The 25,224-nt window shown below is 47.0% G+C and overlaps 1 protein-coding gene across 5 annotated transcripts in view; it reads right to left on the bottom strand.

The window, feature by feature from the left end:
* The window catches only part of fibcd1b (fibrinogen C domain containing 1b), an 81,320-nt gene that overhangs the window by 35,519 nt on the left and 20,577 nt on the right, over positions 1 to 25,224 (bottom strand). For 3 of the 5 annotated variants that reach the window (XR_003787711.3, XM_055513373.1, XM_029168383.3), the window contains exons 2-4: positions 11,264 to 11,347; positions 7,869 to 8,348; positions 2,463 to 2,622 (exon numbers count right to left, since the gene is read on the bottom strand). Coding sequence is in view for 4 of the 5 variants with exons in the window: in XM_029168383.3 (XP_029024216.1) it covers positions 2,463 to 2,622; positions 7,869 to 8,348; positions 11,264 to 11,347 (724 nt within the window). In the remaining variant the exon portion in view is untranslated. The remainder of the gene's footprint in view (positions 1 to 2,462; positions 2,623 to 7,868; positions 8,349 to 11,263; positions 11,348 to 25,224) is intronic. The other 2 variants (XM_029168386.3, XM_029168384.3) reach the window with 1 other exon arrangement.

Raw genomic sequence — 25,224 nt, 5'->3', positions numbered from 1 at the left:
CCAAGTTCCAAGATATGAAAATAGAATCAACCACTGGAACAAAGAAACGCACCGAACATCTAATCGCTTGCATGAACGAGGAAATGAAATGGCTTCACTAAGAAACACTACAACAAGCTCGGGTCGCTGAAAAACAACTCTTCAAGTAGCTTCATCCAACTTAAAGAAATCCTGCTGAAGTTGGAGCGAGTCAGACTTTACCCCTGTCAGGTTTAGATTTGTGTAACTTTGAAAAGCTAATATGTTCTTATGGGAATCCAGTGCAAACAGTAAAGAGACGAATGCTTAAAATCTTCACATACACAGTGGGACATACAGGCAGCCAAAGATATTCATGGCTGTGCACCGCATTTGAATACAGCCGTGGAGACAGAGACATGAAAAATTTAAATCATAATGTTTATGTGTGCATACAGATTTTATAAAGGTCGTTGCATCAGATGAGTATCCATGCACATTCCTGGCTAATTGTAAACGTATACAGCCCGACAGCAATGTGTCAGGCTCCACTAGTACATAATAGTGAATGATTAACTCTGTCCATGGTGCTGAACACTGCCTCGTCTTAATGTGTGTGCAGCTTTACCCTTGTAATTTACATGGCTTTAGGATACATGCTTCAAATAGGTCAGGGTGAAGCACTCCGTGGCTATTTACAAGTAAAATACAGGAATATTAATTGGCTATAAATTATAAATCATGAAACAGGGAGCTATTCCCTGAAGTTAGAGTAGTGCTACTGTAATTGCCTTTAAACACCAATTGAGGACCGATCTCCTACAGATTTATTTTAATTAGCTAACTCCTGGCTATGTATAGAAGGTAAATGTTACTAATTGAGCCACAAAACGGGGGTTGGCTACCTCTGCACATATCACTAGCTGCTCCCTTGTCTGAGTGGAAGACAAGACCGTGGGGCCAAGCGTTTTGGCTATAAGTAGTTAAACATTTCATGTTGTTTATCTTTGCTAATAAACCATAAACAGTCTGCATGGCATTCACAACAGATGCACATGTCACAGATCACGTCAGTGTGGACTGCATGACACAGCTCAGCAGGCTGCCATTAAATATGAAGCCTAATGAAAAGGCCTGCATATTTGAACAGGATGGTTTAGGATGATCCACAATGTCAAAAATAGGAGAGAGAGTATCTGACCCTGTGTCTGAATCTGACTTTAGCTCCTGCTTCTAATTTCAGCTGACAAATAAAGTAGGACTACATATAAAGTTCCTGCAAATAAGGACATGGTCCAATAGAAATATTAATAATGAGCTGTCCCTGTCAGGCAGCGGACTGAACTGGACACCTGTTTCCAGTAGGCTCCATATGAAATAATGAGAACAGCAGCATCCTATAAGCCTCACTCCAACAACTACAACATGGCTGATGTCACTGTTGCAACTTTGCACTGGATGCTGACTTAACTACTGTATGTTGCACAGGAATGGAGGTTGAAATAAATGAAACACCTGAATAGATACAGTATATTTCCTTTCACCGGTTTACCTTATGAATCTACAGATTCTGTTCATTCACTTATTCATAGGATTTCTCATGGTAGTTTTGTGTTATTGGGCTCATAATTTGACTAATGGTTTCCTAAGCTAAAAAAGCAGGAGACAAGAAATAGTTTCATGATTGGACTACGAGTTTGGTGGATGTTTTTTTTTGTTAGGTCAAGGAGAATTTTAACAGCAGTATCAGGAATAAAGCAGTGCAACAGATTCAGCAGCATGGACAGAGCTTCAACTTTGGACATGGACAAAGAAAAACTGCACGCAATATACTGTGCGTTTCAATTATTTACTATTTCTCCCTGGAAACATAAAGTACTGTGTAAAGTCTTTGCAGCATCTTTGAGCGAGGACTTGGTTGGTTTCATATTGCAGGTCTCAACCTGACTTTCAGAATAAAGCTACTCTTTTTTCCCCTCTTCCTCTTTCATTTTTTGGAGATGACAGCTGATAGGTAGCAGGTGCACAGACTAATTGTTCAATTACATTAATTAGGCTGATGATGGCAGACCTGAGCGGTCAGTAAGATAGGGCATTAATAAAACATGTACTATACCGGTGCCTGTTCTCTGTAGTTAAACTAACTCCAAAACCTTGAGAATACACATCAATATAACTTTGCTATACAGTATATCACATTCTACCATCGCTGCTGGATAAGCTGGATAGAGGAAACACAATGGGTAAAAGGAACATTGTATATAGCAGGAGTGGTGACATACAGGCTATAGAATACAATGTTACAGAACATTTGAGCTGACGTAACGGAGGGAGAGATAAAAACATGGACCGAAACCCAGAAGGTCAAACAAACACAAAATCAGTGACAAATGCATTACATCCAGACCCAGGGATGAAAATGAATATCAAGCTACATCTCCAAAGGATGAATAGGATTTTTCCAGACAGGATACTCTAGTCCAGCCACGCATGGCTTCTCTTACCGTTGGAGCAGCCCTTGAAACGGGCTCCTCTCACTGGTGCCCTCTGCAAGTCGGCCTTGACACGCGCCTTCAGGCCCACGTTCTCCTTCTGCATGGCGTTAAGAGCATCGCTCACCGAGTTCACTACCTTCACCATGTTGATCTGGCTGTCGGACAGCAGCTGCAACACACACACACACACACACACACACACACACACACACACACACACACACACACACACACACACACACACACACACACACACACACACACACACACACACACACACACAGCGGGAGAAAAGCAAAGCATGTTTTAGTTATTAAGGAGATTGTTTCAATTATTAAGAATATATACAGTAGTAATGTTTCTAGTTTATTGTTATTGCTGCTTAATTAAAATAGCTTTGATTCATAGGAAATGATGTACTTGTCCGTGGCGTGTTGCCTCTGAACATCCGGGAAGATTTTAAATTTTGATCATGGCTGAACAAGCGGGCAAACACGGGACTTGCTTGTCTTCTATTGTTACATTTCTCATTAAATTGCAGCCCGGGGTCCGTTTCCTGTAACCTGCGATGAAATGTTTGATTTTGAACTGACCACGGAGACTTAAGACTTTATTAGCGTTAGCGCCATTAAATATACAGTGCGTGTCAGAAGAAATAAACAGAACTAATATCTAAAAAGGATTATTTATTTATACAAAATCTGCATCGAACCAGGAGACGCAGGAGTCTTCACATTGTGAAGAAGGCGCTCTACCATCTGAGACGCTGTATCTCAGCATGGTGCCAAGCTCCCTTACATGCTTCTTGTTTTCTTTTTTCTGGATGCGATTCTATGTGCAAAGTGTGTAGATGCTGCGATTTTCACCATCCGTCTTAGATGTCGGAGCAACAGAGGACGTTTTAAAAGCAGTCTCAGCTGCAGGACAGAGCGACTTTGACCAAGATTCTGACTTTGAACGTGGCAAAGGTTCAGCACTGGTGGAAATCAAAGGCCGCGTGTAAACGGTGTCACGCACAGTACGTATGCGCTGCTTTGTGGTTAATTGGCTAAATATAGTCCATCAGGAACCTTTAGAATCACAGGTGCCGCATAGCAAAGACGCCACATAGCGTCCAGTAGTGTCCCGTCTCCTAATGCACACTGGCCGATGCTGTAGAACACCAAGAGCCCTGTGGGAAGGCCGCTGATGAATGTGTGTGCTAGCACTAGGAGAGAACGCGGTAACCTCGCTCACGAGCTGTGGTCACTTTCTTACCCGAAGCCCTTTATGTACTGTTTATCGCAGAAAGGTCGTCTTCTCGTTTTGCCCCAGTTGGCTGAGGTCTACAGCACGTTCCAGTTGCTCCCGCGCCCCTTACGTGTACGTGACTGATTATTACACTGCTGCGCATGAGAAATATCCTGGCTTCCTTATGTGCACAAGCTCCCTCACACTCCCTCACTTCGGGCTCCCCGCACGCACACTCGCACAGACCCGCAGTGTGGAAAGTGGTGTATAAGGGTTTCAGAGCGTTCTATCCAAGCTACTGTATGTCTGTGCAGCTATATTCAAGTTTTAAAACTGCATTAGGCAGAACCCCCAGTGGTTTTTCTCTGGCCTGAATAACTGCGCACCTCGGAGGTACAGCGAGCTGCACTGCAATAATATTATATGGACGCAGGAGTTTTACCCCCCCCCCCACACACACGCAAGAACACAGAAAGCCACACCTGCATACAAAACAGAAACGAGCCCAGCAGCTAAGTAGAACAACAAAAAACTGGGGTTTAGGCTTTGTGAATGTTAAACAAAAAAGAAGAGCATTGGAGTTTTAATTCCAAGTGCCAACTGACACTTCAATTACAGGTGGTAATTAGCTCTCATTACACAACCTTTGCACTGGCAGCTACGCAACCAGCCAGCGTCTCATTATTGGATGTAGATTCAAACACGTGAACGCGGGCTTCTCCTTTAGGATCTTTGGCCGCCGCTACTGTCAATAATGAAATGATTGCGCAGACAGGAGCCGGGGCGCAAAGTCACACAACAGAGGCGGGTTGAGGCTGGAACTGGCAAGTAAGAGGAAGCCATTCAGTCGCCATCTGTCTAACACAACATCCACACCTCAGAGACAGCAGCTGTCCAGTCGACTGGAGCCTGGAGGAGCAAATGAGAGAAGTGAGAAGAGCCATCAAATGGTCACCCAATCGTTCCCCTTGACTGGTGGAGCCCCTGCGAGCGGAAAACTATTTAAACCCTCCAGCACATTTTGTTCCTGTTCCTCGGTTTCATCTTAAATTGAAGGAGCAAACAGGTTTCAACTGCAAGAAAAACAAAACATTTTTTATAAATAAAATAAAATGGGCCATGCCTAAACTTTGTTGGTTGTAACTACTACTATGACTATAATCTTTTGATGTTCGATACAAATCTGATTCTAGTGTGACAGGACGAGATGCCTGGACTTTAAATTCTCCAACATACTGCAGTCTTCCACCGGTCCTGAAAGATGCATGGAAGATTACGGTTCAGCTGTACTTAAATTCCCCATCGATACTCTCCTGACTCAACTTATGGTGTGAAAGTGGCTCACAAATCGAAGGTCAAGCACCGCCTCGCTTACAGTGCGCCTCTGATTAAACAGCTTCACAGATCCCTGAAATACGAGCAGCCTCTGAAGCGAAGCGGCGATGAATAAAATATTATTCTGATGATGGACAGAATGTTTTCAAATTAAGCATACAGAGAACCTCTGATCTCTCATCAGGCGTTCTGCCCATGTGTGGTCAGTGGCAGGTTGCAAGGTGTGTGGCTATCAAATTAAAGCATCATTAATAAAATTAAATGGCGGGACGTATCTTTAAGTTCTCCCATCTCTACTCCTACTAGTTCATGTAGACTACAAACATCTTGAGGCGTTTTGTTTTTTTCTTAGTAGTAACATTTTGTCTATAGGATCCCTAGCAGAGATCTTGTTCAAGACATTAATATTCCACAGGCACTGAGTGCGGCTTAAACTGTAACCTTTGGTTTATCGAGTCAGTAAGTCATGTTCTTCCTGCGACACCTTGCAGTATTTTTGCCGCTAGCTTAGCTGAATATGTGAACACGCTACAGCGGCAGATCCAGCCCCTCATTCTGAACAGGTTAAAACGACCGCCGTGCTCCACCCACCAGCCGGCATCATGCATCGCGTATGCACAGGCCACAGTGGAGCCGGAAAATCCTCCATTAACAACTGTGATCCAATTCATGCCATGGAACGTTTTTTCCCCTCCCACCATGATATCACTGGAGATCCAATATCTGACAGCCACAGACACTAAAAAGAACACCTCATAAAATATGGATGCTTTCAATGCAGTAATGTGAGGATGTTGAAGAACTTTGGGACTCGACTAATTTGAAATGGTTGGAACATTTGGTCTCGCAACAGAATCCATTTAGCGGCGGAGCTTTTAATTAGAGCTAGCACGGGCAACAGGCCCCCTGCTGTCAGTCAGTCCGACATCTGTCACGCGTGGAAATGTACAGGTCCAAGTCTTTATAAGCTGCGGCTGGGACAAATTAATATGCTACATTCTGGAAAATCAAAACAGATTGCTCCTAAAACCGGCTGCAGTCCAACTCAGCTGCTCGGCCCCCGGGGCCGTGTGTGTGTGTGTGTGTGTGTGTGTGGGGGGGGGGTGCTCCCGGTGCAGCGGGATGAAACCGTTCTTCAGGGGGCTGTGGTGCAGACTGAGCTATTATTAACACGGGCTCAGTCAGCTCTGTGTCATTGTATAAATCAGAAGTCCTGGCCACAGGTGGCCCATAGATCATACAGTCACACCATGGTGTCAGGAAGAAACAGCGGATGTGCGCGCCACATGCCTCGCCTCCAAAGAGGAAATCAATCACCTGCAGTGTCTGGGCTGCTAGCACCACCTCCACTTACCTTCACTGCCCACCGCTCCGCGCCACCCACACCACATTAACGGCAGTGTGTCTTACTGCTCCTTATTGTGCTACCAATCAGCACCCATGGCTTCCCAGCTCACAGAGGGGGGGGGGAGACCAGACCAACGGCTGCGAGAGCGATTTCTAAACAACCCTTGGACGCCGAGGCTTTAAGAAAGGGTTGGCGGAAATAAAACGCATTGGCTTGTTTGAGCTGTATGGCTGGAAGCTAGAACATCTGTGCAGCGCGGAGACTAAGCCTGATGGGCTGGAATTAAAAGCGCATGTAGTCGGAAAGATTTTCCACACGCATTAGAAAACGCGTCACCAATGAATCAATGTGGACGGTGCGAAACTAAACGCGTCTTAATTTTGTTTGCATCCATTGTGGCTCTTTTATCTCCGCCGGCGTGGCTGACGAGCGTCTCTCTCCCTGCGAGCGCCACTATTAAGCTGCACTCGTCGGGACACAAGGCCCGTCTGCCCTTTTACTGGGCGCGTCTCGTTACTGGGCTCGTGCAGACGAGTGCACGCGGCTGAGTCGGTGGCGGATTAGCACAGGATGAGGCTCGGCTCGGCTCGTGCGGTCGGGAGAACGAGGGGGCTACAGTAAATGACACCAAGCAATGACAAATGCTCAAGTCAAGTGAGCCGTCACACGTCCTAGGGTGGTTTCACGATCAATACACATCGATAAGGTTCCACAATCCAGTCCTTGAGAGCCTGTGTACAGTACTTAAAGGCAGGACTTGAGCAGGGAGACTTGCACACTGGATTAGGTTTACTTGTTTGTACTGCAACAAGACAATAATGCGAGTCTTGAACTTGATTCCAACACATAATATAACCTATTGTGTTGTTACTGTAAGAAGATAATGTGTTGCATTGATATATAAGTTTTTCCAGCTTACTTGACTTTTATTTTGTGACAATTTCTATTTGGAAGCACAACTCTACTGTACTTATTTCTCTACATTCAACAGCTAATGTACTAGTTAGTTTGCAGACACAACTGTTAGCTGTAAATGCTATCAAATATTAAACAGTTATGTCATATACATTTATTCATGGTGGCAAGATGACGTAAACTGCACTGCACTTCGGCATAAAAGCCTCTTCAAACGTGCCATAAATATCAAAAGACACTTAACTGCAAACTACATGATCCCAGTGGCAAAGGATGGAGGAGGAGACCACAAGAGGGTGGGGGGGGGGTGTTCTAGCAGGATAATGACCCTGAACAGAGGTTAATCTACTACAACTACTACAGAAAAAACCCAAGGCTAGGTCTGTTTCTGTCTGAAATAAATAAACCTATGATACTACATTAATACATATAAATTAATTATTTAGATACACATTTGTAGCAGCTGCTGCAATATAAATATTGAATATTACGGAAAAGCACAAGATTTTGGTACAGTAAACATGCAGATGTTTGCCAGCCTGTTTGTGTGTGCACCTCACTAACCACTGGATGACGCGTCGCCTCACCTGTATGAGGCGCCCCTGCTCCGCCTGCAGCGTGTTGAGGTCTTGCCCCAGGCTGCCCTGCCCCCTGCGGAGAGCCTCGTAGTCCATCTTCAGCTGCCCTGCGTGCGCCGACAGCTTGGCCACCTCCTCCGCCAGGCTGACCAGCAGCGCCCGGTCCTGGCCCTTGACCGACTTCAGGTCCGAGTCGTGGTCGGTCAGCGAGTGAAGCAGCGAGGTCTGCACGCCCTCCAGCCGCAAAAAGTTACTGTTGTAGTCGGGGCAGTTGGGGTCGATGAAGATGTTGATGCGAGAGCCGTCGCCCCGCTCGACGGTCACCAGGGCGTTGGCTTCGTCCTGGTTGGTGGAGATGTGGGGGAGGCCATCGGACATGGGTGGGGCCTGGTAGTGGTTCATGAAAAGGATGGTGCCGGTCACGGTGACGGCCAGCAGGACGGCGACGAAGAGCAGGATGGTGCAGAGCAGGTAGCTGCAGCTCATCCTCTGTAGGCGGGAAAGAAGGGGAAGAGGAGGAAGAAAGGCAGAAAAGGGTAGATTTAACTGCTGGAACACCAAAAAAAATTACATCAGACACCTGCCTTATTCAAAAAGAAATGACTTTCATCCATCACTGGGGACATTTTGAATTCCAGACGCTCAGTGATGTAACCATATTCCCATTTGTCAAAACGCAGTCTTGAATGATTTATGTAGCAAAAGAATGTTGATACCTCCAACCGCGCACGGGCCTAAATTCTCTTGAAATAAGGAAGAGCCGGAAAATTTCGGTTAAAAACCCCACGTGACCGCAATGTGATGGAGATGGAGGCACTTCGAGGAAACTCTCCAACAACCTGTCAGTGGCGAGGAGAGCCCACCTGCGAATAAGAGGTCCGTCTCCCCAGGAAAGCAGTAAATCAGTGACAGATCTCATACAGATGCTTTTAGGGTTTTCTCCCTTCGACAACGCGTGGGCAGGTGTCATTTCGTCTTTGTTACCTGCTCGGATGTGGAAAAGTGCCCGGGAGCAAGCTCGCTAATATGTAAATTGACCGTGCAAGCACAGCGAGGCCGGATGATACACGGCTAATGGCCGGCTTTACGACAGAGGTTTATGTTTTCTTTAATGTGAAGAAAATCAATTGTATTATGCAGGAAATGCTCCTCTCCGCGATGTTTGCCCACAGTGAAAGGCTTTGGCAGGAGACATAAAACACGCTGTAACTGCCCAGACAGCTCGTCCAAGTGGAGGCTGGAATGTGGAAAAAAGTGCGCATCCAACACGTGGGATGATGAGACACCGATCCTGATCCTGTTAGAGATCTGAGCTCAGAGGTGCGGTGGCCCTGCCTGGTGCAAGTGCAGCATTGCATTGCTCTTAATGTTCTTCTGTGTTTGAGTCCTGGAAGCTCTGTGGTTGGACATTGATAAAATTCATGCATTACCGTTTTTTTTTCCCCACTGCGGCTGCGGGTTTCTGGGCGCCGCTGGCGTGAATGGAAGCGCTGACACTGTGAACGCCCCCCCCTCCCTGGGCTCCGTTTGTCCAAATGGACCAGCACACGCATGCACGCACGCACGCGTCCGTGATCTGAACACGGCCTCCGCTGCCAAATACTTGCAACAACCTGGCAACCGCATTCTCGCTGCACGTGGAAAACCGAGGGCTGAATTTTAAGAACATTCCCACTTATTCCTATTTTTCACCCAGATACATCATCAGAGAACAGAGCCTCGGGGGAGAACCGCTGCACATAACACTCCTTTACTTTTGTCTCTTGCCTCCGACTGAACACCCTGCACGTCAAACTGGGCCCCCCCCCTTGTGCAGAGAGGGAGCCGGTGCAGCTTCTATGCAGACGTAATGCATAGAACAACATCAGTGGATGCCATCACGTGGGCTGAAGCACATTATCAGCGCTCCAGTACTGATTGAGCCTTTATGGTGGACTCAAACTGCCCCTGCTACGTTGACAGCGACAGACGGATGGACTCCAGGACGCAGAGCGAACATGCATTCACATAAAAAGAGCACAGTTTCATAATAAACTTTGCACAGATGCTCCACAGATAATAACCTTGTATACTGTACTGCGAGGTAAAAAGTGCTGTCTGCTGCTGAAAGCTACCAATTTATTCCGATTTAGCCCGAAGTGAAGGGAACTAAAGATAGTTCTGGCAGCCTGTTGATTGTGGTACCTGGGTGGTGCATGAAAAGAGCAAACAGCTGATAATTACGCTGATATTTTTAGATTGGACTCAATTTGTTTACAAAAGTTTCCTTATGAAGATGTTAATGAAATCAAATCGCTTCAAAACACCTTTCTGAGGTGAAGCAGGTGAATGAACTGAAGCAAAGAAAAGCGAGCAGGACTATGAGGAGTTGTGGTGGTGGGGGGGGGTGTTGCTGCTCTCTTATATGTTTGTTGACGGCGTGTAAACACAGCTTCATCTCCCGGTGGAATCCGATGCTCGGCTCAGGAGTAGTAGTAGGGTAATGACACTGAAAATGGTGCCGCCAGCAGCCTCTTAACACATATTTTCCGTAAATGAGTCTCTCAATCGCACAGCGGGGGTCCGCCCGGTAATTAGCGGCTGGCTCTCCGATTCTCCGCTCGCGCCACGCCGCGGGATCCGCGGGGAATCGGGCCGGTTAGACAGGACGGGAGAGCGAGCGAATGAGAGGACTCCTCTCCATGGAAATGGTGTCCTCCCACGCGGGAGCATTTGGCAGGCGGCTCCTGGACGGAAATCTTTGTCTGCTCGTTAGATAAGCAGGAGAGCAGCGGGAGTTTTACAAGCTCGCCGTCGCTGCCTCTCGAAGGCAGGAGTGCACGAACGCACCCGGGCGCAAACCGATGCTGCACCTAGCGCACCTGCAGCACCAACGTGTACCCTTAAAACAAAGAATCCCACCTTCCTTTCATGCATCCCCCCACATTAGTATTCAACACTCCTTCCTCCAAGTCTGCCGCGCGAGTCGAGCCCCCTCCGCGACGGGTCCGCAGCAGTTCAAAGCGTCTGCGGGGCCTAATCCTGCCTAATTCCCGCGTCTTCGGGTGCTTGATCTGAGGTTGCGCCATCGCCGCTGCTCGGTGGCAAAAATGTAATGTGTAATGTGCGCTAATCCGCGGCGCTGTCGTCGCCGAGGCAGCGAGGAAGCGGATTGTGATGAAAATCATCAGGAAGGATGCCTAATCCCCGCCACAGGTGAACACGTCGCTATTCACGGGGCAGTCGTGTTTGCACTGGAATATGGAGAAATTACCATAACTTTGATTCCAGCTCAGACTTTGTTTTTCTACCGACACCGACTCCTTGGTTAGTATTTTTGGGCCAGCGGGACGCTGCCTTCACAGCAGTGACAGGGTGCATCGAGCGGGGGGGAGGGGCGGGGGGTCCGGCGACGGGGGTCTTACCTTGGCTGGCGTCTCCCGGGCGGTTTCGGAGTCTGACCAGCGGTGTTTGAGCTGCGAGGAGCTGGGCACACACTCGCAGAACGTCTGCGTGGGACAAACAGACAGGGCCACCAGTGTTGGCGTTTTTCAAGTCACGTGTGCAGCCAAGCATGCAAGCACATGCGCACACACACACACACACACACACACACACACACACACACACACACACGCACACGCACACACACACACACACGATAGCATCGACAAATCCAAACGGGCGTGTGCACATCTCGACGGTATCACTGAATTCAATAGTTTATGACAAGAGCTACTTGTCGTCCCAGAGATGTCTTGGCAATTCCTCAGTACACTAGTTTCTCTCAACTTAAAAAATAAAGAGTATTTCACTGAGTGTGTACAGTGTGTGTGTGTGTGTGTGTGTGTGTGTGTGGAGACCAGCACTCGCGCCTCTGTACACGCCTGCCTTCCACGAGCGTTTGTCTTAATGCAGCTCTAACGGCGCAGCAGATAAAAGCTGAGTAATTATGAGAGTGGAGAGCGTTTTAACTGCTCCCAGAGAACGCGTCACACTGTGACCTTACGCACCACTACTCCCAGCGAGGAGCCTCTCCAACAGCCCGGGACAAAAACACCGACACAAAGGCAGCGTGGAGAGCGTCTCTGTCCACACACACGTCCTCCGACACATCAATGAATCACAGCGTCTTCTCCATCATCCACTAAATGCGTACATTACACCTCTTTTACACTCTTTTTAGCAGAACGGTGACAAAAACGGCCCTAAACTTAATTTACTTTTCATTTCAGTTCAGTTCTGTTGTCTTCTACGATGCCATTTTACAACTAAAACCACCTCAAGGCTTTTTAAAATGTAGAGTTCAAGACCTGCAGCACATGATGTGTGCATTAACAACGGCGGAGGGGACGCGAGGGCCGGGGTGGGCGGCCATCTTCCTCCACCCGCCGCATTAGCGCAGCGCTAGCCATTAGCAGGCGAGGCCCATCCGAATCAAACCACTTTGGCGAACGCAACACAAATTTGGCCACTTTGTTCTTCCAACTCTCACATTCAGCACCTGAATCACCCGCTGCCACGCGTTTGAGCCCTTTCTGCCCACACTTTGGTTTCCAGCGAACACTCGGCAGCTAGCGGCTCCGCTTCCTTCAGCCGCTTAGACAGCGCGTCTGACTGTGTGCTGGCAGGTATACAATGAGTTTATCAGGGCTGTGTTTTTTATGCGGTAATGGCTGCCGGCGGGGGGCTAATGAGAGCAACGCGGATGCATCCACACAGTAATTGTGCGGGCCTTAACATAAAATAAGGCTTTAAAGAGGCTTAAACGCTCGTTGGAGCCGCGTCCGCCTCACCAGCTTTAGCAGGTACGATGTCTGCAATGAGTTTCTACAACTCATCATGAGAAAAAAAGTAGTATTTTACTTTGGCAAGCACACAAATGCTAATTTGCGCTTGCAGTTTACCTTTGAGTGTGTTTTGCCAATGCAAATTGCTAAGTGTGCAGCTCCCACTGTCACTGTGTTATGATTGCTGACCAATAGTTCACCCCTCAGCTATAAGCATTCTCCTCCAATGTAAGACAGCAAGATAAAAAAGAGGAGGAGGAAAGGGAGGTGGGGGGTGAGAAAGAGATGGGGGAGATTTAGAGGAGGTGAGCTGAATTGTAATGAGCAGCCTTAGGGTCAGCAATAAGTCTGTGTCTGTTCTGCCTAAAACATTGCAGCTGTCTGAAGACAGAGGAGATACACAGCTCCCGTCACTAAATAACACAGGATCCACAGTGGTGTGAGCTGAACAAAGCAACCGGGCGGAAACACACCCGACTCGACTGTCACACATCTACGAAACAAAGCAGGTGCGTTCGTTTTATTCACGGGGAGAGGTTTTGTGCGGCGCGGGTGCAGGAGAGCAAACAGGCGGGTGGCAGCAGCCCGTGATGCAGTCGACCCGCTCGGATCAGGACCCCGCCCTCCCGTGGCGGCGAGCGGCACGTACCGCTTCGTTCTCCCCCCCCCACCCGCTAATGCGGCTCCGAAGCCCCGGCACACAACCACACGATCGTGACACGCCGACGTCTGCAGGGCTCCTTCATGGCAGCGGGCCCCGGCGCCGGCACGGCCGCTCGCCAGTGTTTGTCTAGCGCTGATCCGACTCCACCGGCTCCACGGCTGGAGAGGATTTACACTTAATAGAATATTTGGGCGTTTTTATTAGTTGGACCTTACATGCACAATTCAATCTGATGAGTCATGTCTTGGAAGACAAAAGGGCTCAGACTCATCCGGGGCGTGACTGACAGCGTACGTGCCCTCTGTCTGAATGAGACTACCTACACGATGAGTGTGTGTGTGTGTGTGTGTGTGTGTGTGTGTGTGTGTGTGTGTGTGTGTGTGTGAACATAATCGCCAAGACTGCAATCCCAGCACTATCTAAGACTATTTGAATTGTTTGAACGTGTTGTTCGTGGTATATATTTGCTGAATACCTTTACGTTTGTGTGTGTGTGTGTGTGTGTGTGTGTGTGTGTGAGACAGGGACTTTAGCAAGGTGTATTTAAGCCTACAGCTCACTAAGCCGATGGAGTGGAGGAGGCTTTGCATACATTCGCTTGCGAGCTTACTAATCATTTAACAGGACTCACAGACTGCTAAATGAGGGGACCGAGACCGAGCGAATGATAAAAGGTAAAAAAAAGGATATGATGTAGAATAGAAAAATAACGCCTCACATGTACAAGCCTTGTGGAGTCGATCTGCGTTTTCATAAACTCCAAACCTTGAAGCCTCGAAGCTAATTAAAACCCAACACGAATGTAATAACATTTACTAAAAAAAAAACACATTTCTGTTAGCAGATGATGTGTATCGATGCTTTTTGACAGTCGAGGTTGAATAACTGGTGGAAATGTCTGTGGACTGAGTATTTTGGTTGATTTTGTTCACGTCAAAGCCGGCCCAGCATCCACCGCCGTCGCCCTCCACACCCCCATCGAGTTGTTTTCGCTTCATCCGAACCATAGGGGACACAGGATATAGTTTGTGGCAGTGTTTATCTGGGGTGGGCAAAAACATTTTACAGACATCCTGAAAGGACCAAGCTGGGACTGGTAAGAGTCAAAATTGACATAAATATACAGTTTACAAAGCTGAAAGGCTTACGTGAAGAGGACGTGGAGCCCATTTCTCAAAGGACAATTACCACAGATGAGTCGCTGTCGGATAAAAAGTCTGCACAGCTGCGCCATCACCCTTTGCGCTAACAACAGCCGAGAGCGGGCAAGTGCAACAAAAGCATGCATACTGTCCATTATGTATCAATCAGCCAAACTGGTGCAGGTCTGGAGATGGAGGATGCTGCTAGAGACTGTACCATCACAGTCTACAGTTCGTCTCGGTCCTCAGTTTCCATCCAGGAGCTGGGCTGCAGTTCACCTGGGGACTCTCCTATTACTGTACTGCACCACGTCGCGTCCACAGCCAAGGGTTCCAATTAGCAAACGTGGAAGGTGCCGTGTTATTTCATTAACGTAATAATTCCACCCCATGGTATTAATGGCGTCGCCGTGGCAGTAGCTGACAGGTGATGTGACAGGTGCCTATTAGTCTGCTTAGCCACAGCCTAGTCAGAGCACCCATGCTCACAGCACTGAGTGTGTGAGAATGTAATAAAATAACTTAGGCTTAGACATCATGGAAAACTTCACAATAAACGACATAAAATTCAAAATATGAATCATAACGCAAATAAAACACATGATTGATTCGATGTGCGATTTAATCCAAATGACGGTGGCTATTTTTTTAGAGTCGTCTCTAGTCAAGGACTGAGGGCCTAATGAAGTCATAAATCACAAACTGAGGTACTATCACAGGCTAATGATGCATTCTGAATAAAAAGCCTAAGCTAAGCAGGATGATATGCTGCTTCACTCCCACCACACGACAAGCTCTTTCATTAGTTACAGTGTGTGTGGCTGCCTTCATATTATACTATGATAGGGTTATAAAGAAATCAGCTGATTTTATTGGGGTGAATGAACTTGACCCACGAGTTTAACTGCGGGGATAAAATTTGAGTTCTGCCTGTAGTCGACATCAGTCAGAGGCGGCGTCGGGGGCGCGGGGGGGCCGTGCTGAGCTCTTACAGCTGTGGCGCCGGTGCCGAGACGCGGCGGCGGCGCTGGGGCGACAGATGGCGCGAGGTGGAGGTGACGCTCCGACAGCGGAAACGCCAGTGCTTCTAGGGGCTAGAACTCCTAGAGGTTCTCGTGCTCGGGCGTCATCAAGGCCCAAACGCTCATTTAGCAGCAGATCTACAGTTCACTTTGTTGTGAATGATCCGTCACAGAGCTAATCGATACGCAGATTCACACATGGATCTAAAAACTCATTAGAGTTGGGTCATTAACGCAGCTGCTGTTCTGCGGTAACTCAAGATTATTTAATAATAATGGTGTTATTAAAGAACTATGGACATTAAATTAACAGTTTGTTACATGGTCTAATTTTATTGGACCTGATTTCAGCTTCGGCTGAATTAATTATATCGAGCAGCCAAATTCCAAACGGACTTCAAACGGCAGGAAACAGGAGTGAAGCAGAAGAGTGTTAGACGAACTGCTGAATGCGATGAAATGGCTGTTTACTGAGCCGCCGTCGACACGCTGTCGCGCAGAGCGAGCGCAGAGGTTTGGGTCTGGATATTTTAGAGGACACGCTGCCATTGTGGATGTGATGGACGGCGGAGAAGCTTTTACAGACTTCAAAGGGCCATTCCCTGTGCAACTGGTGGATAATGACGGCGCCGGACACTTTTTTGTTTTGGTTTTTGGATGACTTGGCCACTGGCACATGAATAATGGTGGTGCAGGGCACCAGGAGGAACGCTGCTGTCATTTGGTAACAACAGGCTAAAATAACAGGTAACACAATATAATGGCAGGTCCATCAGGGGTCTGTTATTATGCTCATGTGCAAAATTATCTTTATGCCTCTGGTCATTTCTTCTCGTTTGTTGATTGGAAATGACTGTAGGGGTGTAAACAACTACTACAGTCAGGACGAACTCCCCATAAGCTGTGTGTGTGTGTGTGTGTGTGTGTGTGTGTGTGTGTGTGTGTGTGTGTGTGTCCATTCCACCAACACTGCAGGGAAATGTCACGCGCTGGTTTCTGACTTCATTAAACGCAGCTTGTATATGAATGGGTGCGTCCTCCAGTTCATAAGCTGCGTACATTAACAATACACGCCGCGCGGGGGAAAAGAAATGCCTCTCACCTTCGGACTAGAACAGCATTGAGAGAAATGAGACGGAGTGGAGGCCTGCAAGAGACCGGGGAGACGGGTTCAATCCTGAGAGACAAATCACCCGCTCCACCCTCCACTGCTCGTCCTTGGAGCTGGCGCTGTGATTGGTCACACGCGGGGACTGGGTCTGTCACCCAGCGTCCCTGAGACACACACACACACACACACACACACACACACACACACACACACACACACACACACACACACACACACACACACACACACACACACACACACACACACACACGCGCGCACACGCTGGAATGCAAACACATATCGTTGCAGCCGCTATTATAAAGAACACAATCACTCTGAGGTCAGAGAGGCAGCTTTGTGAGCATCAAGTGAAACAGAGAGATTGAAAGAGGGCTTTCAATTTCACTCGAGTATCAGCTTTTAGTGTTTTGATGTGAGCAACATCGGCTTAAGCTGCTTAACCTAATAATGATCATTTATTAGATAAACATGTCCAAACATGCAGCTTAACCATCTAATCATTCACATATTTCTACCAATTCCCAAATGTTATTGTCTTCTTTATAAGCCTTATTGTTTTTATGGAGTTTCCACTTGCCCTCTGAACGGAGCCGTTTGTACAGGACTCATGTTTTTGACTGCAACAGTAAAAGAAAGTTTTATGGCACCATAACAGCGCGGGCGCCTCGCTGACGGCGCCTCAACAAACACCAACACAGGTATCTTTGCTAAATAACACTTGCTCCTGATGCTATTCCCGTCACCTTTGTCAGGAATAATCACAATTGCACTCATCAAGGACGCCGCACGTGTTAACTTCACAGGCCGGCGTCTCTCTCCGCCACTTCAACCCCTCCTTTTTTCCCCCAAACGCACGCCACTTACGGCGCTGATTGCAGTCGCAGGCGCAGTTAAGTGCACCGGCACAATCACGGCGGCAAACACACAAACACACGGGCCGCCGCGCACACACACACGCGAGCGCGTCATTAAAGGACGAGGCGGCTCCGCCCCACAGCCGTTCTATTTTAATGGCAGAGTAATAAGAAGGAAGGCGACAGGAATGAAAGGCTGTCGCTCCTAATGTGTTGCATTCATCTCTACATGCAGATCTTACACGTGCTCATCAATAACACATGGGTGCGGGTGTTTACACTTCATGGTACAGCTACCTTGCGAAATGGCATACTGTTGAAGCTTAGGCAGCTCATGGGTACAGTATGTGAGGCCTCTCTATGGAAGTGCCTCCATCTGTTTGCAGGGGAGCCCACATTTGACCTCGGTTCAGATCGAGACGGAAGATTTAAAAGTCGACGAAGGAGAACAGGTTTTGCTCGTTTGCTCATCAAACCATTTTCAAAGAGTCCCCTCTTTTTTTCTTCTTCTTCTTCTTCACCGCAGTCAAACAAATCTTGGAAATTCAAATTGACAGCCCTGACAGAGCGCGTGCGTGCGTGCGTGCATGTGTGAGTGCTATCGGGTGATAAGTGCAGCGTGTTCGGCCGCTTCTCGAGGCCGGGCCGCGACGCAGCGGGTGACGGCCTTCTGAGGTCACGGGTTTCTACAGGAGGTCAAACCTCCTGTCATGGACCAAACACTGTGCAGCAACAAATGCTCCATCTACCAAGCATCCCGCCTCCCTGTGACGTCTGCGGAGAAGAAGAAATTTGAAAAAGCTCGCTATCAAAGCGGCATCAGTCTAACAAACGTTAGTTTCTGTTAATGAGTTGCTATTTCTACCCTCTCACTGTGTGGCAATTTGTTATAACAACCTGCCAGACATGGAGCGAGTTTGAGTTATTACATAGTTCCAGTCGGGAAAACTTGGTGAGTAGCTTGTCTGCGAGTTCCACAGCGTGACTGATGTTTAGCACCTGCTAAACACACTCAACTGGTCTATTTATGCAGTCACTATACTTTGGTTTAGTCCCGGCCTCCTTCAGAGTATTCATTTGGATTACATTTTTTTGACACTGCTCGACTGCATTCATGGAAAGAAATGACAGTTGTGGCAGCTCCCTTTTACGAGCAGCCAGAGAGAAAAGCCAGAGCTCCTGCTCTCAGATTTGCCAGTAGCCCATTCCCAAAGATTCACACGGCCGACTTTAAGTCTTACTGTAAATTTTCAGAAGCGCTGCCTCCATTTTACAGCCTTCGCCTACACGTCTCCTAGTTCCACCAGGCGAAAGTTGTCACCGTTCTTTTCTTAGCCTGGCAACAGTGTTGAAGAGACGTACGGCACTTTAGGGCACAATTTAAACGGAATAATTCTGGCCGCAGCGACTGTTAATGCAGCTCACCTTTCAAAATGTCTCAACCTCTGCCGGTGGGTTGAGTTTTAAAAACTTGATTGAAAGAAAGTGTTAAGTTGCTGCCTATTTTAATGGGCCAAACTATGGCGCAGTCAGATTCCAGTGGATTCATGGAAACGTGGAGCTTCGTTCATCTAAACAGTTCCTTTTGCTGCATCAGGAGGTCAGGAGGACACACACAACTGTGGAAAGCGTAATTGAGTGACTAAAACTATCCCACTCGACAAGTTCTACATGTTCCACTTGTTAAAAAGGCGACGTTTGCATGGAGAGGCGTATCCACATTCTGCAGTTGGCGCTCGCTTGTTGACCGCTGCCTCTGAAGGGTTATTTAGCACAAAAAGTTACAATGCCTCCATTATTTTGAATGCCCTTTAGAGAATATGGCTTTTGTATTTACGAGTAATGCCACTACAGCAGCAGCACTGCTCTGTTGGCACACTTGGTACCTTCGCCAGCGTTAACTAGACTCCAGCCAGACACAAAGCTGCGACAGAGAATAGCAGCTTCCTGTGAGCAAAATCACCCTCAAGGCGATTACTCGGCAGCACGTGCAAGATAGCAGCAAATTTGATTTGGGTGGAGTTGATTGGCTGCAAGCAGAAAATCAATGCGCAATCAAACTTCATTTCATTTAGTCTAATTTTACAAACAACGCCCCCAAACAAATGCAACCCCGTCCAATCAGCTGCTTTCTGCCTCGTCACAAAGCAACAGCGAGCGATGTCGGCTGACGAGTTCGGACGGGAGGCGTGCTGCAGACGCGGACGCTTTAACATGACGACGCACATTAACTTAATTAATTCCGTCCTCCGCTGACAATTCCTCAGGAGTTACGAGATTATAGCACTTCATTAGTGTCTGGAGAGGAAACAGACGCGAGATGTGAAAGACGGAGCTCGGGGAGCGAGGAGCGGAGTAGGCAGCGACAAGACAGCGATCGCTTTGTTAGTCTTGGAAGGAGACACTTTCAAGGCAGTAATTATGACGCAGAAGCAATGTAATTATTCTCCCAGAATGCCACAGGGCCCCGAATATCTCCAAATAGTGATGGGTGACAATCTAATAGTCCACAGATGTAAGTGGAGCACGGGTCTTAATTAGCATTTAAGCGTAAGTGACTTGTCTCAACAGATCCGGACTCCTCTCTGAACGCGTCGGCGGCGTCTGCGATCCAGCCCGGCGTGATGTGACAAACCTGATCAGAGAGGAGCGGCGTCACCGTGCATCTCGCGCAGCCTGGCAGCTCGCGGTAATAAGCCGGAGGTATTGGGAGACTGCTTAAGCCACTGTCACATTTCGCACTTCCATAGGGATTCTCAGGCGGCTTCCCACCACCTCCACGATTAGACGCAGACGTCATCTGAGCGGCTCGAGTGACTCCAGGATGTTTTGGTGCAAGTTGCATCAAGTGTCTAAAGTATTAAAATGGGCGGTGTATCAATTAACAGTGATTCTAGCCATCTCTGCTTATAAGACAGTGAACAGTGCAGCGATATCTCACTCAAATCGACTTTTCCTACATGGCCCAAGGTGAAGGAATAAATGATCCACTATATTGGATAAACCACTTTGCACCTTGTTGCCGCTTTTCCCAGAGTGCTAGTGTGAGCACAGCTTTATGGGAAATGAACCATTCTCTATATAACTCCAGCGGGAGAACTGCAGCGATGAGTTAAAATGTCTCGGCTCCTAATGGAGGCCGCGGTCGCGAGAACAAACCGCAAAGAATACAAAGAAAGTCTTTCCTCGCCGTCCTCCGTCGGCTCACATTTGCCACTCAGCCAAGAAGCGAGTTCAGGAAGAGAAGAGTTCCGATTGAAATCAAATCCATTTTTATTTGTCTCCGGATTTTCATTTTGTATGATCGGTTGTCGGGGCGGTGGGGAGTCACTTCGTAGCTCAATACGCACAGAACGCGCTGACATTTAGACAAAGTGGAGCTGCTGGCGTCCGGTCGGTAAAATTAAATCTGCTCGGAAGCGGACTGAGGCCGCTCGTCTTGGGCTCGTGCAACGGCCGAGCTAAGCCAGCTGAACCTCGCTGTAGTAAATGGTGTTTGGGGTCACGTCCACCACCGGCCCCCGTACTCTGATCAGCGTTTGACCCGTGACCCGGCTCACGGCCAACATCTAATTGTGACAAGACACATATGGCAGATAATTATTCGGAATAATCTGTTGCCTTGACGACGCAGGACCCATCGATGCAGATTCGTGTCTGGCTCAGTGTGGTTGGAGGCAGTTTCGCCTGTCCACCCTCTTAAAGTGCTGGGGATTAGATACATTATCACTTTAATCTCCTCTTTTACCCTCTGAATCGGCCTCACAGGACCCGCAGACAGACGGCTACAGTCACACCACTGAGCCGCAGACAGACAGACACACATATGTTTTCCTACTTGTGTATTTGATGAAATCCTAATATAAACATACAATTTGATTCTCTCCGTAGTGCTGTCCTATATCAGTAATCCACTTCAATCTCCAACTCCATCAGCCCCCTTTGGTGTCTCTAAGTGTATGCCTGTGATATAAATACACTGAGCTACCACCGAGCTCTCTCTCTCTCGCTCGCTCTCGCTCTCTCTCCAGTAGTCATATTCTCCAAAACGGATAAACAAGCTTTTCACTCTCGAGATGTGGAAAACAGAAAACCAAATGCACTGCTAAGGCATCCCTCCAGATCCCCCTGAGACGTGTGAGCAGGAAATATGAAATTGATTCGTGTCATAATTGACTGGCACGGGGAAGCTCATTTGTTTGGAGCTTAAAGAATGTTAAGATTGGAAGTGACTCAAATCAATAACAGCAGTCAAAAAGGCATCAGTTACAAATTACCACTTGAATATGGGCAGCATTTATTTTAGAAAGCTAGAGATTTCCTGTAACTGTCACAGAGAGGAACAGCTGGATTTACACTGAGTTATTACAGGAACTTTTACCAACACAGTGTATAGAAGATACTGTGTGCTACAAACCCAGGGTATCTACATGCAAGTTTACTCACTGAGTCTGGTGGGAATGACCTCTGACCCATCCTGCTACAGGCTGACAACAGCTGTCAGTAGCAGTGGCAAACCACAGCTCACAGCTCACGGAGCACAGCTTTCTAAGGTATAAAGCACCTTCTCATTATTTGCCTGGCGCCGCTGGCTGATGACAGACATCATGTCAACCCCGAGGTGACCAACGTCGCCCTATCGAACCAAAGAGGAGATCCCACCTCTCCGCTCGCTCCTCCCACTTACCCCTGATGCCAAGCCTGTCATCATCCCTCCATCGTTCTCTTCTCTCTTTATCTTCCAACACATTTGCAATAAATCAATGTGAGCTGAGGGCCTGTAGAAGTAGTGCGAGTCTAATTTATTTCTTGTGTTAACACTTTATAGAAGCCCGAGAAGCCTGCCAGTTTCCATTCCCCGAGAGAGAGAGAGAGAGAGAGAGAGAGAGAGAGAGAGAGAGAGAGAGAGAGTTTAACATGTGTGGAGGATTAGAAAAGAGACCGTATTAATCAAAACAAAGCTGAAGAACAAGTAGTCAGTGATTATGTGACAATTACAGTTTTACTTTGTAGACCTCGCTCACCAAGTCCTTCATCTCTCCAAAATCTCTGGTCTTTAGAGTCCCCCCCCCCGAATAAGCTCACACACTCTCTAGTCCATCTCTTGCAAACTTCATATATAAGTCATCGCATCTGTAGGGAAGATATAACTAAAGGTGGCAGACAAATGGCTGAGACACTGTGCTGAGCTGACAGATGCACAATGCCAGACTAACTCGGCCTTACAAGTACCCGATTATCTGACAACACAGCTAAGAATTTTCCTTTTAAGACTCCCAGAGCACGGAGCAACCGGATGTGAAATATAAACTATTAACCAGATAATGAAAAGGAGGTTTCAAGTCAGCTGTTGCCTTATGTGTACATTCAAGTCGTTCGCATCATTTTCCAAAATATCAGCCCGCAAAAACTCCCCCGAAAGCACAAGAACGCACAGATGGGAAACAGATAATGACTCTGGATAAAGCAGCATGAATTATTACGTACGACGAATTGAAATTCACAGTGACATAGTCTGCTGTGATTTATTAATCTTCCCATGATTGAGGTTAAACTATATGCATGATGATAACCAGCCATACTCCGAACATCCTAAACCTTGTGCTACACACTGTAGTGAGGAAATATCCAAGTCTCTGTCTATCACACCCCAGAGCTGCTATAAATTATGTATAATTTACACATCACATTAAAATATCACAACCTCACTCCCATACTTTTACATTTCTAGCTCTTTACAAACTACTTTGAAAAAGAATACCCTTGAAAAGGCGCTGGAATTTCTAGGCTGCTTTAAATCAAATCTGACATCTTTAACGACCTTTAAAGTAGTAAATGGTAGGTATGAGTAAAGGCGGAACATTGCATCTTGCCTGTGCATAGAAAACTGAAAGGCAAATTTGAGATATTTAATGCGATACTCGTGTGTGAGCAGAATTCTGACCGTCCAGCTTTTTAGCATTTCTGCCTCTGTCCCGGTGCATTTCTTACTCCTTGGGCTCTTCCTTGGCTAAACTACCACATGCAGCCGCTGCACTGTGTGCTATTAGATCCAGGATCACTGTTACGGGTTGCTGCAGACAAGGTGTCAGGCAGGATCACGGGACTGCGCGCACCGGCGATGCTAATGTTAGCACTTAGCTCACCTGCGTGCCTAATTACGGCGAGAAGCCTATTATTCCCCCCCCCCACCCTCTGCTGTCTGGTGGTTAACACGTGTATTAATCTGGTTTATAAGCTCCTGTGAGCATTTAACAGCGTCATTGTAAATGGCACTTGGCATTTACGTGCCGGCGCCGAGACAAATCTGTCATCTGTGTGCATTGCAGATTTCACTGGCGTAAACAGATGCTGTGTTTGCGGAGGCCCACAGCATCGCACCCTCATGAACTAAGTACCAGAAACGCTCGTCGGCCAATCTCCCTTTCTCTTATCGCTCTAATTTTAAGTGCTGTTTTTACTGTAACGTGCTAAATAATTGACGATGCCGGTTCTAAGTGTCCGGTTGCGCGGAGGGGTCTGCGTAGGTTTGTTTCTCGGCGGAATACACGCTGTTCTCCGTGTGGCCGGGTTCCACGACATCAGCAGAAACCTCCCGGTCTGCAGCCCTCTACATTTACATATCCAATCTCATTCAGATTTAGGTATTGCCAAGAGCTGCAGAATTTTATCAGAGGGAATGAGACAAACCAAACGTAGTAAATATGAGCTTGTGTACTGCGACCGTAGCGGGAGGTCAGAAAGTGCCCTGGAGTGAGATTGAATTCGAAACGTGCGGAAAACATAATGTTTCCCCCTTTTTTCCTGCTAATGAACAACACAAGCCAGATGGTGTTCGACAGAGTCACTTCCAACTGCTTTGATATGTCTTATTCTTTCAAATGGGTCAAGTACGATAAAACGTTTCTTCCTGAAGATATAATAAATTCCTGTTATGGGCGGCAGGGAGGGGATTTGATTTCCAGCAGTCCTTCACCAACTTTTTGATTGATTTAAGATTTAAATCATTTAAAGGGAGGGTGTTGGAATAACAACAAGCCATGGGAGCGGTTCCTACTATTCCTCATTTATTCAAATGTACCACTTTCCCCCAGCACATCTGAATAATGGCACACAGTCTGCCAGATTGAATTTTTGATGTTGAATAAATTATGGATGTTGGTGGATAAGTCTGTTAATATATTAGCCATGAGGTTGTCATAACTGTTTAATGGTATAGCTGCAATAAATACATCTCTACATGTTTTTTTTGGTTGAAAAACAAAACAAAACATGATTTTGTTTTTGTTGTTGTTTTCTTTCCCCAAAATGTCCCGAAGCCAACGTGCTTTAGAACATCTTGAAACCTAAGAGTCACCACTTGCGTAGATGTCTGATGCTGATTGTGTTTCGAGTTCAAACACAACAGCAGATTAAATAATGACTGTTTTCAGCTACTGTACAAAATGTTTTCTAGTGAAATAATAGAAGTACGTCAACCTGCTGCTTCACAAAAAAGAAGAACTCATTGATGGGTTTATATTTTCAGACACATTTCAGCAAACGTGGATCAGATAAAGCGGCAACGGATTAAAATTTGAATCAAATTCACAGATCAAGGATTTCTCTTAATATGGACAATCGGGATTCTTCAGCCTTCATTCTTCTATTCAATTAATGTTGCTGTTAACCTTGAGACGCCTGACGGTGCCCAGCCCATAATGATGCTATTATGTTTCCTCTCTTAGCTTAAGCAAGTCATTAGCAGGTAAATATATGGAGCTAGTTTGCAGTGGAATGACT

Source organism: Betta splendens, chromosome 12, assembly GCF_900634795.4.
Source record: "Betta splendens chromosome 12, fBetSpl5.4, whole genome shotgun sequence".
Classification (NCBI taxonomy): Eukaryota; Metazoa; Chordata; class Actinopteri; order Anabantiformes; family Osphronemidae; genus Betta; species Betta splendens.
This window is presented reverse-complemented; position numbering and strand designations above follow the sequence as displayed.